The sequence below is a fragment of the Oryctolagus cuniculus genome, chromosome 11 (assembly GCF_964237555.1).
Source record: "Oryctolagus cuniculus chromosome 11, mOryCun1.1, whole genome shotgun sequence".
Classification (NCBI taxonomy): Eukaryota; Metazoa; Chordata; class Mammalia; order Lagomorpha; family Leporidae; genus Oryctolagus; species Oryctolagus cuniculus.
Genome location: NC_091442.1, coordinates 12,969,981 through 12,984,215, shown reverse-complemented (window position 1 = coordinate 12,984,215; position 14,235 = coordinate 12,969,981). Strand labels below are relative to the sequence as shown.

At 59.0% G+C, this 14,235-nt stretch overlaps 1 protein-coding gene across 1 annotated transcript; it reads right to left on the bottom strand.

Annotated features, from left to right (window-relative positions):
- Nucleotides 1-7,817: 7,817 nt before the first annotated feature.
- OCSTAMP (osteoclast stimulatory transmembrane protein) lies at nucleotides 7,818-14,235 on the bottom strand. Its single transcript, XM_008274788.4, has 3 exons — nucleotides 14,079-14,235; nucleotides 12,007-13,009; nucleotides 7,818-8,474 (listed from the first exon to the last, which is right to left on the bottom strand). Exons 1-3 carry the CDS (start codon nucleotides 14,120-14,122, stop codon nucleotides 8,076-8,078), a joined length of 1,446 nt encoding a protein of 481 aa, XP_008273010.2. The 5' UTR covers nucleotides 14,123-14,235; the 3' UTR covers nucleotides 7,818-8,075.

Here is a 14,235-nt window from a genome sequence, read left to right as displayed (position 1 = left end):
TAAGGTCTTTACAGGGTCACAACCCACTTCTCTGGACACTCCAACCCCAGAGGCACTGACCGCGTACAGCAGAAGAGGAAGCTGACCCTCCGAAAGGCAGAAGCAACGTCTCCAAAAAACACAACTCAAGGAAGTGGAACAACAGGGATTTGAACTTCCATCCACGGTTCTGCTGGCAGGATACAGGGGGCGAGGGCAGGGGGCTCTCAAGAGCTGAGGGCGCCTTTCCTGCCCCAGGAGGAGAGAAGCTCGCTCGGCCGTGCGGGCGGCCCTGGTGCGCAGAACCTGAGCCCCGGGGTAGCCCGGAGACATCTGTGGTCTGAAGAGGACTTGCGCTATGAGCCAGTACAACTCGGTGGCCAGGCCAGGTGCTCCAGAGCGGGGGTGGAGGGCATGAGGGGGTAGGGGTGGGCAGCGCTTGGAAGGGCACGAAGTCTAGAAAGTCTACAGGCAGGAGAGAGCGCGACACTCAGTAAGATGCACTGCACCTGCAGGCCGTTGGCGTGCACCACCTCTCGCCTGTCTACCAGGAAGAGCCAGAGCATGCAGTAGGCACCGGTGCATGGCCATAGCAACACTGCGATGTGCTTGGCTCGCGCCACCGTGCGCAGCGCCTGGGCACGGAGCCGGTGGCAGAGGGCCAGGTGGCACGGCACCGTGAAAGCTGTGATGGAGCCCGTGGAGGCGTTGATGCCCGCGTCCTGCAGGTGGGTGATGCCTGGGCAGCCTGTGTGGCCAAAGACGCAAACTCTGGCCAACGGCACTTCCACCCCAGCGGGCACTCGGCCGCCAAGAGCACCAGCAGTTCCGTGGCGGCCAGGCTCTCCAGGTGGCCGTGTGGCGGCTCCGGACCACCATGGGGTTGCCCGCCACACTCACGGCGCACATGAGGGCACCAGGGTCAGAGTCGCCTCCTGCACAGTCAGCCGAGGCCGGGGCATGGTGCCCAGCGCGGATGCATTTGCGTGCTCAGAGGACCTGGTGGGGGGTCCCATGGACCCCCAGCTGCACTGCATCTTAAAGCAGCGGCCAGTGGGAACGCTCAGGACTGCAGAGGTATGCTGGGGGCTGTCTTGGGCTGAACCGGTTTCTCGGGACGCTGGGCTTCTGAAGACCCAGGAACTGGAGGCAACAGGCGTGCTGTCTCCCGGGTTGGAGTTCACTTCAGCGGTGCCCCCTGCATTGCTGGGTGGCCTCCAGCAGTCACGGGGCACCCGAATCCCACCTCCTGTGGGATCGAGTGCTCGAGCCCTCTCTGTCCTGTGCAGGCTCCCATGCTCCGCAGGGCTCTGGAGCCACCAGGTTGGGTCCAAGGAGCGCGAGGCATGGCCTCAGGCCTCCGCCTCCCGCAGGCAGCCCCCCACCCCCTCTTCGCTGCTCCTCCACCCGACTTGGCTCGTTCTCCCCGCCAACGTGGCTCAGCTGGCTCTGCTGGGCCCAGTCCAGCACCAGTTCTGCCCACCAGCTCTGGGCACCACACCCTTCACCCCGGGGGCCAGGGTCCCTGGAGCCCGCGCGCGTGCCTCGGCCTGGGGCTTTCGCTCCCTGCCATCTTCCTCTTTTCTACGGGGCGGCTCCGACGCGCGAGGAGTCGGTGACCCCCAGTCTTCCCGACTCGAGCCTGGGATCCTGGCCTGTTCTCCCCCGCGGAGACCTCCGCAGGTCCAGGTGTGCAGGAAAGGGATGAGCCCAGCTGAACTTGAGTGGGTCCTGGCTCCTGCGTTTCCCATCGCCGTGTCACCCTCCACAGTCCCCACCCGTTTCCCCCGTTTCTCTTCCTCCCGATAACGAAGAGCAGTTCCTTGTTGAGGCAGGAGCCCCGGTTCCCACGGGAACGTCTCCGTCTCTGAGAGCCGCGCCTACAGCGGCAAAGGGCGAGGAACCTTCAGTCAAGTTCCTGGCGCAGAAAAGGCGCTTCCTGGTAGTCTCTGAGAGCATACAGGCCTGTGCACCCGACTCCCTGCCTGCACACAGCAGGGGCCAGAGCTGATTCCGTCTGTCATCTCTGCCCAGCTCTCCTGTCCTAGTTGCCAGCTGCCTGCCGGTGAAGGACACAGCCGCCAGCAGTTCTGGGTTAACCTTGTCAGCCTGCACTCAGGAGGAAGAGGCAAGTTCTCCGTCCCGGAATCTCGGCATTGTTCCAGGAAAGTGCTGGCAGGTGGACAGGTCAGAACCATCATTCTCTCCCTCGGGGTGGGAAACCAGGGCTAGGGTTTGGGCAGGGGAGAGCAGCGCCCTGGTGCACAGCCCTAGTGAGTCCCTCCGGCTGGGTTGCTCTTCATGGCCTGGACAGCAGGTGGCGCTGGATGAGTGAGCTACCCAGGGCCTTAGGTTTGTGCAAGAGTGAGTGCCCCCTTAAAGTGGGGAGAGCGGTCCAGGGCGGTAAGGATAACAGGTGTCCCCTAGAAAGACTCCCTTTCTGATCCCCATTTTACAGAGCGACAGAACTGGGACCCAGACAGTGACATGAGTTGGCCAGTGTGACACCTGGAAAGGGAACTGGGGATTTCTCATTCGCGTGTCGACACAAATGATTCCAAATCTTCTTTTCGTTGCTCTGCTTGTGGTCTGGGAAAGCTTCCTGGAGGAGAATCATGGGTTAGAATTACAGGTTGTATGGTTGAAAAACCAGCTGGGAGGCAGACACGGGGGCAGGCTCAGACGAGAGGGAGGAGCGGGAGAGAGAGGGCAAGTCCACGACCCGACGGCGAGGGCCGCCGTCGGCTCCGTCCTGCAGGTGCCTTCCTCGTCTCATTTGACTCTGATCCTGGCTAGAGGAGATCTGGAGACCCCTCCACACCTCCAAGAGGGGCTCCGTGCTTCCCAACACTCGAGGTGAAGCTGTATTTGGCTTTGGGTGCCTGGGTACCAGTGCTGGGTGCCTACCCCTGTGGCCACTGCCGCTCTGGTTCATCTACAAGGGGGGCCATTGGTGCTGTCCACAGGAACTCACTGCAGCCAGGGGGAGGTGCTGGCGTCGCAAGAAGGGAAACCCCTCCCCGGGCTCCGGCTGTTACTGCACGAGGTGGCTCATGGAGAACTGAGTATGGATGGGCTGGTTGGCAATCGAGCTGCAGAGAGAGCCTTGTGCCCTTGGCTTCCATCAGGTGAGCAGTGACGAGACGGAGGCCCTGGGACGGGAGCGATGCCTTAAAGGCACCCGGGTCTCATGAGAGAGCTGAGATTTGAATCCAGCTCAGGCTGACTCAAAATAGCATTGCCCCGATATCTAGCAGGATGTCCGTTCCCTGGGGACTGCAAACGGGCAGGTGGCCTCCTCCACCCGGGCCTTCCCAGCTCGGGGCAGAACGGCTCCTGGCCTCTGCAAGCCGGAGTCTGCGTTTGGCTCCGCCCACTCTGCTAGAGCAGGTGGTGTTTCCCAAGGATGCATGTGACTGCCCATCAAGAGGTGGGCGGGGCTTTTTCTCCGCTCCCCTGAGAGGCGGGGTGGGGGAGGGGCGCTGGGACCCCTTGGGTGGAAGCCGAGTCCAGATGTGGAGGCGGTGCCGGTTCCAGGCCCTGCAGTTCCTGCTGCCCGCCCTCAGGACCCCCAGGTCGCCATGAGAGAGGTTCAGGCTGCTCTGAGGACGTAGACGCCGTCACGGATGTCCTGTCCCGTCAGCACTTGGAACAGTTCCAGCCCCTGCCACTCTCTGCCTGTATCCACATGAGAAACCCCAAGTGAGAGCTTCCCAGCCAGGCCCAGCCAACAGAGCTGACAGCCGCTGTCAGTGCCCAGCCGGCAGTGCTCCATGCCGGCAGTGCCCAGCCGGCAGAGCGGGGCGTGGAGGCCAGCACTGGCGCTTTTTTCCAGGTGGGTCACGAGGCGCCCGCAGGGCACTTGGCCTTCTCGCTTGGTCCCTTTCCTTCCTGACTCCCCTTCCAGGAAGCCGTGGGAGCCCTGCTCACACCCACTGTGCCCTGTCAGTTCCCACAGGGCCACGGCCCCCTGCTGCCAGCACTCGCAGGTGACCTGGCACCAACTCCAGCGAAGGGCAGACTGGAGAGGCCGAGGGAGGGCAGCCCTCAGCCAGTGTCCTGCTGCCGTGCTGTGGCTGTGGTGTGAGCGTCCCCAGGCTTCGTGGGCTGAACACTGATCCTCCCTGTGAGGTGCTAAGAGGATGGAAAATCAGCCCAACTGAGGCGTGTAAGGGTGGGGCCTTGGGGAGTGCTAGGGATCTGGTAAGGTAGTTAGAGAGGGGCCCCGAGATTGGATCCTGGTAGCTTTACAAACAGAGGGAGACCAGACACACACTCACACTTACATACACTCATACTCATACATACACACTCATACGATCACACACACACGCTCACATGATCACACACATATATGCACTCACACACTCATACAATCACACACTCTCACATTCAATCACACACGTATATACACTCATACACCCACACACTCATACAGTCACACATATATACACACTCATAAAATCACACACACATACATGCACTCATACACACACTCATACAATCACACATACAATCACATACATACACACACCACACACTCATACAATCACACACACTCACATTCAATCACACATGTATATACACTCATACACCCAAACACACACTCATACAATCACACATATATACACACTCATAAAATCACACACACATACATGCACTCATACACACACTCATACAATCACACATACAATCACACACACATGCACACACTCATACAGTCACACACACACTCACACAGACTCATATACTCACACACACTCATACAATCACACACTCTCACATTCAATCACACACGTATATACACTCATACACCCAAACACACTCATACAGTCACACACATACTCACACACAGACTCATACTCACACACAATCACACACACTCATACAATCACACAGTCTCACACCCACTCTCACAATCACACACACACACAGGCTCCCAGCCTCTTGCCATGTGATGCCCTGGGCTGCCCTGGGACTCTGCCAGCAAGAAGACCACCAGCAGACACAGCCCTCGACCCTGGCCCTGCAGCACCCCACGCCGAGGTAGGCCTCTGCTTTATGGAGTAGCCTGCCCCGGGCATTTTGCTAGAGTAGCAAACACAGGCTATTAGACCACCTGTCTACCATGAGTCTGTGAGGCTCGGATCAGACGGCTCTCACAGAGCTTCATGCTGAGTTCTGGTTCAGCCCGGCTGCTGAAAGTCGGCCGTGAGCCTGTCTTCCCTACCCCGCCTCCCGGGACGTCCCGTGGACAGCCTGATGTCCCGCATTGGGAGTACTTATTTATACCACGGAAATCGGAAAACTCTACAAACGAGGATTTTTTTTTTAAAGAAGCGGTTATTCACTTCTGAGCACACTCCCAGCATATCAGAAACACCCAACAAGCACTGGCCTTTATTATCTGCAATGCTCCAATTTTTAAAAATGATTTATTTATTTATTTGAAAGTCAGAGTTACACACAGGGAGAAGGAGAGACAGAGAGAAAGAGAGAGAGAGAGAGGGAGGTCTTTCATCTGCTGGGTCACTCCCCAATTGGCTGCAATGGCTGGAGCTGTACTGATCCGAAGCCAGGAGACAGGAGCTTCTTCCGGGTCTCCCACGTGGGTGCAGGGGCCCAAGGACTTGGGTCATCTTCCACTGCTTTCCCAGGCCATAGCAGAGAGCCGGACAGGAAGTAGAGCAGTCAGGACTCCAACCAGCGTCCATATGGAATGCCGGCACTGCAGGTGGTGGCTTTACTGGCTACGCCACAGCACCGGCCCCAATGCTCCAATTTGTATAAGGGAGGATTCATGTATTCCTCGTATCATTTAAAAATGTGTGGATGAATCTCTGCCTCAACAACCATGAGGGCAGCCTGAGGGAGAGGGAGCAGCACTGGGGGCACGAGTGTCGGGGAGGCTGGGGTCACCCTCAGAGACACAGGGTGGGGAGAACAGGGGCGCCCATGGCTGCTGACTCAGCCTGAAAATACCTGGGAGGTGGGGAGGCAGAGAGCAAGGGGCGCCACACCTGCCTCTCCCCATCTCCATGAACGCCCTAGCCCCTCTGGACATGGGTGCCAGTAAAGAGGTTGCGTCCAAGCGCATCAGCGCGTCCCTCCCTGCAGTCAGAGGGCTACCAGCGCACTCTGTCCTTGCAGAGGGATCCACCCCGCGGGCGTGTGGGATCCACATTCCACCCTCCTGCTCCCCGGGGCTTTCAAGGGAGTGAGGCCCTGCCAGTAGCTTCTTCAAGGAAACCGGAGAGAATACGATCCTGCATAGGTGCTTAAAGGGGAAACGGTAGAATAGGGCAGGACTGGATCGGATAGAAAACGTCACGGTGTCAGGCCGGTGCTGTGGCGTAGCAGGTAAAGCCTCCGCCTGCAGTGCCGGCATCCCATATGGACGCCGGTTCGAGTCCCGGCTGCTCCACTTCCAATCAGCTCTCCCGCATGGGAGACCCGGAAGAAGCTCCAGGCTCTTGGCTTTGGGTAGGCCCAGCTCTGGCCATTGTGGCCAGTTGGGGAGTGAGCCAACTGGAGGACCTCTCTCTTTCTCTCTCTGCCTCTCCTCTCTCTGTGTAGCTCTGATTTACAAATAAATAAATAAATCTTTAAAAAAAAATCACATGCATCACACATATTAAGACCAAGGGAGGTCAATGAAATCCTTCTTTCAGGTGTGTGCACTTGCCCTGGGTTGCAAAGCGCACCCTGTGCGTGATGGCTGAAAAGGGTCGCAGTCTGTTTGGATGCAGACTCCAGCGGCAGCGGGAGAGTTGAGTGCGACTCATTCCCGCCAGTCCGCTGTCCCTGTGTGTGCGAGATCTGGAAGGAAGCAGAGGCTTGGTGTCCCCTGCTGCTCTTTCTGTTGGCAAGCCTGACAGGAGCCTCATTTCCAAGATGTCGACACCGCTCAGGATGCCCACGTCCCAGATCTGAGGGCCTGGCTGGAGTCCTGGTTCCTCCACTTCCAATCCAGCTTCCTGCTACTGTGCGCCCTGGGAGGCAGCAGTGACGGCTCAAGGACTCGGGTCCCAGCCACCCACGAGGGACCAGGATGGAGTTCTGGGCTCCTAGATCTAACCTGGCTCAGCCCTGGCTGCTGTGGGAATTTGGGAGAGTGAACCAGTGGATGAAAGATCTCTCTCGCGCTCTCAAATAAAATGAAAACTGACAATGGATAAATAAGTAAAAGATGCGGAGCCCCAGGTACACAGTGGGTTACACGTGGCTACCCCGGGTCAGGTCACAGCTACGCTAAGCCAGTGCCCATCGCTGATCGGAAATCCGAATGGAACTGGGCGTCTTGGCTTTTCATCTGCCAACTCTGGCTGTCCCAGATGGGAAACCCTGAAGAGCCTGAAGTTGAGGAGCAATATAATCCAGTTTCAGATTTAATAAATACGTGTGTTGATAAAATCAAACTTTTAGATGACTACAAGCAAGTCCGGCGGATTCAAGGGCATATAAATAAATTCCGTGCTGCGAAGCCTTCAGCCAGCGGGTAAGGCGGCGGGCGGGAAGACGCCCGCTGGAGGAGGAGCTGTTTCTGCACCTGCCTGCCTCCTCCGCTCTCCCGGGCTTTCCCGCCCGTCTCTCTCCCACGCTGGCCACCTTCCCCCGTGGGAAGCGGCTCACACTGATTCTGATTACAGTCATCACACACAGGCACAGCCTGAGGCCCCGAGAGGTGACGGCACCTACCCGAGGTCACACAGGCAGGCAGCAGAAGGGCCAAGGCGGCAGCTCAGGTCTGGGTGGCCCCAAAGCTCTTGCTGCCGGATGTGAGGGCGATCTGGCTGCGACATCTGTCACCCCATTGATCGCCAGGGTTGATTCGGCTGATCTGACTGGCTAGGCGGGTGTCCCCTTCCTCCCTCACCGCTCCATGTGCGTCCCTCCCGAAGCTGCGCGCTCGGTCGAAGAGGACGACCATCCCCGCTAGAGGAGGACCGGTCTTCGGTCAAGGGTATACGAGTAGCTGCACTCCCCTGCTAGAACCTCCAAACAAGCTCTCAAGGTCCAAAGCTCTTGCTGCCCTCAGCCTCCGCAACCCCATCGGCCCGTGCTTCCTGGAGGCGTGCAGCTGGAGGCCAGCGCGTCTACCCACCGCTGGGGCTTGCAGGTGCGCTGAGCTGTCGGGGGCAAGAGGGAGCTTGCGGGCGCAGCTGCCGGCTTCGGCGCCCGTCGTACGTGCGCTGCAGGCGGGCGTGGAGGTGGCGGGCCCTCCTGGCCTCCTGCGCGGCGAAGAAGGCGGCGGCGGTGGCGTGTCGCAGGCGCCGCGCGTAGGCGTCCAGCAGCACCGTGCAGCCGGCCAGCAGCTGCAGCGCCCCTGCCGCCAGCGCGCCGGCCACGCGGGGGCGCTGCGCGGGCAGCAGGTGGCAGGTACGCGAGGTGAGGCTCAGCTCCCAGCGGAAGGTGTGGTCGGTGGACACCCAGAGGCTCTCCGGCGGCGGCTGGTTGAAGAGGAAGGGGACGAAGTCCAGGACGCTGAACGCAGCCTTCAAAAGGGAGCAAAGGCCAGGTCAGCAGACGGCCGCTCGAGCCACCCCCTGGACGCCAGCTCCAGTGCAGGCGGACCAAGTCTGACTTTCCCTGTTAGCATCTGAGAAATGGGCGCAGAAACAGCCCCTGCTTCTGGGGATTTGGGGAGGACCCCGTGAATCCGGAGCGAATGTCCTTACTGTCCCTACTGCAGGTTTGGAGCAGGACATTCTAGAGAAAACACATGGTGGGGGGGGGCTGAGCCCTTAGTGAATATTTTGGGTAGGCCCCTAGTGCCTCAAATGCGCACAGTGTTATGGGGCCAAGCCCACAGCCACACCCTGCCTTAGACGAGGCTGACCCAGCCAGGTGAGTCCCAGGCTCCGTAGTCCCGGAGCCAGGGAGGTCACGGGTTAACCACGGGGACTCTGGCGCCAGACTGCTGGGGTGCGTCTTGGTTCTGCCCTGGCCTGACCTCAGTAGGGTCCTGGGGACCCACAAGAAATTTTAAATTTTGCTTAAAAACAGAGAGGGAAAAAATGAGCTTTTACGTGGAAGAACATGCTTCCCTATTCTGTTAATATATTCCTGTGCGTTAGCCTGCTGTCATTCATATTTTTCATAGAGGAAAGACCCCAAAAGTCACACACACCTGGGACCCACAGAGTCACTATGCAGCCCTAGTTCTGCCCCCACAGGCTGGAAGAATCGAGGCAGCTTCCCTAAAACGGAGCTGATAATAATTCCTGCCCGGGGGCCCGCACTGTGGTGCAGTAGGCTTTGCCTCCGCCTGCAGCGCCAGCATCCCAAGTGGGCACTGGTTCGAGTCCCGGCTGCTCCTCTTCCGATCCAGCCATGTGCCAAGGCCTGGGAAAGCAGTAGAAGATGGCCGCGTCCTTGGGCCCCTGCACCTGCGTGGAGACCCTGAAGAAGCTTCTGGCTCCTGGCTTTGGATTGGCCCAGCTCTGGCTGTTATGGTCTTTTGGGGAGTGAACCAGGGGATGGAAGACACCTTTCTCTCTGTTTCTCCCTCTCCCTCTCTTTCTCAAATAAGTAAAATCTTTTTTTAAAAAATAATTCCTTCCTGCAAGGATCATGGTGGGAATGAAGTGAACTGTGTGATTTCCTGCCTCTACACAGCTTAACCTCCCTGAAGTCAGGGTGCGTCTCCGAGGCAGCACGGCCGGTAACGGCTGTCCGCAGGCGGGCGTCCCCGTGGCCTGACTGTGCGTGTCGCCGCTTCGATCGGGGAGCACTGTCAGTGCATGGGTGCAGTTTGAGTGCTATTTTCAAATGTCTTCCAAAGGTTCTGCTTTAGAAGCGAATGCTGGGTCCGGTGTTGTGGCGCAGTGGGTTAAGCTGCTACCTGCGACGCTGGCATCCCGTATCAGAGCGCCGGTTCGAATCCTGGCTGCTCTGCTTCCGATCCAGCTCCCTGCTAATGCTAAAGCATCGGAAAGTGGCCCAAGTGCTTGGGCCCCTGCACCCACGCGGGAGACCTGGAGGAAGCTCCTGGCTTCACCCTAGCCCAGCCCTGGCTGTTGTGGTCATTTGGGGGAGTGAACCAGCAGACAGAGGATCTCTCTCTCTCTCTCTCTCTGAATTGTTCCATCTTTCTAATAAATATTGAAACAGATCTTAAAAGAAGTGGATGGCTGTTGTGTCCATGGAAATCAAGGGCAGGGGATTGTGTGGTGAGTGGAGCTGCGACCTCGGCCCTCCCTACCTGTGGCTTCCACGTGCATGGAAAACACCCGGGGAAAAGTGAGACCGGTGTGAGCTGTGGCGTCAGACCTGCGAAGCTGCTCTCTGCCCTGAACACGGACGTCACGTTTTCCTGGCGTTATTCCCTACACGGAACAGTCTAGAACAGTCTAGCACCGACTCCCACGCCATCTCCATGGCATTCAGTTTTGTAAGTGACCTATGGATGATCTCAGGTATACAGGAGGACGTGCACGGGCTACGTGCAAATCCTGTACCGTTTCATAAAAGGGAGCTGCGCGGCTGTGGATCTGGGCGCCCACGGTTCTGAGGCGTGACTGACGCACTTTTTGAGCGGTGACGTTTTTGCCTGTTTCCTTGCGAAACAGTAAGCTACACAGGGGGCTCGTGCAGGACAGAGTGTGTGGTCCCTGACCCACGTGCCCACGGGTGGCCTGCCATAGCCCGAATGGGTCAGCTGAAGTAGGAGAAATCCCCAAAGCTCTCGCCAAAGATGAGCCAAGGGCAAGGCGCCGAGGAGTGGGCGTGGCCTGTGCGTGCTTCCCTGCAGGAGCAGAACGCCAGCCGAGAGGGTGCCCGCAGCTCGGGAGAAAATGCTGGAAACGGGCTGGCGTGCGGGGCACTGGTAAAGCCACCACCTATGACACCGGCATCCCATAGGAGTACCGGTTCGAGTCCCTGCTGCTCCACTTCCGATCCAGCTCCCTACTGATGCGTCTGGGAAGGCAGTGGAAGATGGCCCAAGTGCCTGGGCTCCTGCCACCCATGTAGGAGACCTGGTTGGAGTTCTAGGCTCCTGGCTTCAGCCTGCCCCAGAGAGGCAGTGTGCCCCCACAGAGCACTGCCTGCCACGCCCACCGCTGGTTCCTGCAGTGAGGAGCCCACCCCACAGCACCTTCCAAGCACACACTGGGTGTGGCTGAAGAAGAAATTCACAAACCAACGTGTACCCTCATCCCCTACCGATGATGTTCTAGTATATTCTCTCTCTCTCTCTCCCTCCCTCTCTCTCGCTCTCTCACTCTCTCTCTCTATATATATATATATACACACACACATATGGCTATGATACTCCCCACTGAGTAAGTTGAATTCATGTGGTTTGAAGACCGCTTTCCTAGTATTTAATAGGTACTTAATAAACATGTTATTAATGCTGTTACCTAAGGTATTAAACTTGGGTATACTTTTTGGCTTTTGGGTGGGATCTATTAAGATAAACAATGAAAAGAGGTGTGGCCAAAGCCACACTTTGTTGCCCTACCAGCAGGAAGATGGGAAATGTGTTGTGTGGTATCATTAGAATGGGAAGATGTTAGGGCTTGGGGGCTGCACAGTCCCTGTTGCTAGAGCTGCCAAGGGCAATACATAAATGGCGGTGCTGCGTTCCAATAAAGCTTTATTTACAAAACCAGGAAGCCAGCTGGACTTGCGCTGGGGGCTGCAGCGGGCTGAGTCATGATGGAGCCCATGCCTGGGCCTCCTGCAGTTGGACACGCACAGACACATGCCGTGAGGAATAGCCGCTGTCTACGAAACACCTGTGCTCCCCAGGGAGGTTGCTGGGTACCTGTGCAGACTCATCATCGCCTCATAGGGAGAACTGATCTGACTTGCATGAAGGAGGAAAACGAAGGTGGCACACAGTGGCCTTGAAGCGTCCGCACCACAGCTGGGGAGCACAGGCACATGGCTGTTCTAACCTGAGCCCCGGGGCCCACAGCTCTACCTGGGCCCAGCAAGCTGCCGTTGCAGTCAAGGATTCGGCAAGCCCCACCCCCTTCCTCCAAGAGCTGACTCCACCCCCAGCTTCCCATCACTTACGTCATACTTGACGCTCAGTGTGATGGGCACCGTGGACAAATTCTGGGCCCAGTCCACAGCCACCTGTGCCAGGAGGAAGGTCACGTGGTCTGTGGCCACCGTCACTGCCGTAGCCACCAGGAGCAGGGCGGGCAGCCCCAGCTTCAGGGCGCAGTGCAGCAGCTCCTCCCGGGACAGCTTTGGCCGGCCTGTCTGGAGCAGCCAGCTCGGGGGAGGGTTCAGCAGGTGCGTGGCCCCCGCCTGCGCCAGCCGCTCGGTCAGCTGGTGGGTGGCATAGGTGTTGTCGAACTGCAGGTCCGTCAGGTAGCGATGGAGGTACCAGGCTGCATCCAGCAGAAGACCCATCAGGAACAGCGCGGTGACCACCCGCTGGGTCCCCAGCATCACTGCCCGGGCCAGGGACTCCAGGCCAGCGAAGTCGTCCAGGAGCTGCTGAGTCGCCCTGAGCAGGTGAAGCCGGAAGGCAGAGCCATTGCCCTGCGCCTCCACGGTCAGGCCCCGGTCGGCCACGGCGGCTGCAGAACCCAAGGCCTTGGACGCCGCATGCAGCTGGTGAGTGACATTGAGCAGACTCTCCAGGGAGCCCTCGGTGACGCATCTTAGCACCTGCCCGGCTGCGCCTACATTGGCCAAGACGTTTGGCACCACAGCAACGGCTAAGGTGGCCGTGCTGTAGGACAGGAGGAGCCGGCGGCCCTGGCCTGTGCCCAGGGTGGGCACGCTGAGTGCAAACAGGCAGCGAAGTGGGGGCACCAGGCCCAGGCCCAGGAAGACCAGGAGGCCACACACGGTGGCCACCACGGCCGAGGGTCCCAGAGGGTAGAGCAGCGAGGTCACCAGCCAGTGATGGGCCAGACCAGCGACAGCCACAGCTAGGGAGCCACACAGGAGGAGCTGGGTCAGCAGCTGGCCACAGCTGGCTGGGATAGGCTGGGAGAATGCGCCCCAGGCGGCCGGCAGCGGGGAGAGGACCTTGCAGACCCCCAAGTGCCAGAGCCTCCACCTGCACACAAGGAAACCAGGGAGAGCCTCCATCAGGAGAGGTGGGTCGCCTACCCGCAGGCTCCACCCTTCCAGCCAAGGGGCAGGCAGTTTCCCGGGAGGGCCAATCAGGGTCATCCGCTCTACACCCATGTGACACAAGCTGAGCCAATCAGAGAGAGCCTTCCCCAGGGTGGTCCCAACTGGAGATGTTAGGGAGGAGCCCAGTTTCCATGCAGTTCCTGAGCACGTGTGGACGAAGGCCTGGCCCCACCCACAGCACGGGAGAATCACGGAGCGAGACACGCAGACGGGCGTGCTGTGTTTGCATTCACGGTCTTGGGCTCTGCGATTCAGGGTATCCCCGTCTCCTGCGGAGTGCAGGCCTCCGCTCTGACTCTAGGGTAGACCAGTTGGTCCCTGAGGAATTCTCTCTCATTCTGATGCTGTCGTCCATCAAACCCGTGGTAAGCAGCTGCTATGCACCAGCCCTTGGCGGGGCAGGAATGCCCGCTGCACACAGCCATCCCTGCCTCTGCAGAGCTGCCCTGAGGAGCGCTGGCAGGGGGCAGGGGGAGGAGGGAGGGCCAGGCCATCAAGACTCGCAGGTGGGTGGCCTGTGGAAGTCAGAGACGACCGTGGGGGGTTGTGCGTGAGCACCAGGTGCCGCTTCCTGAGGGCGAGCTCTGTGGTCGCGGCAGGGCTGAGCGGAAGTGGGAGAGGAGGCCCTCATGTTGGAACTCACAAGCTAGGATGCCAGTTCAGTTAGTGGAACAGCGCTAAGCCAGTCCCCTGTCACGTCAGGAGGCGGGCTCTGGCTGGGTACGCTAATGACAGCCAGTCAGCTGAGCTCACGCCACGCCCTGGGCCAGGGTCTTCTCATTCAAGTCTCAAGGAGACTCCGTGACATCACTGTTATTCCCATTTCACAGATGGGGAAACTGAGGCTCAGGGAAGTGAGGATTTACCCAAGGTCACACAGCCAGGTGGTGGCACAACTTGAGATCTGGTCTCAGCCATCACAACTCACTGACCCCCCCACCCCACCATTTTCTTGCCTGTGGCCCTCGGTGTGGAGTCCCCAGACCTACCCAATCCGGACGAGGTGCTCAGCGGCTCCCCGGGGGCTCTTCATGGCCGCTGGGTGGCAGTGGCTCCAGGCAGGTGGGTCCTGGCAGCCGCGGCAGGTGGAGAGGAAGTGGGGGGACGGCTGGGACTTGGGGAACCTTGCTGCTTCTGCTTTTCCAC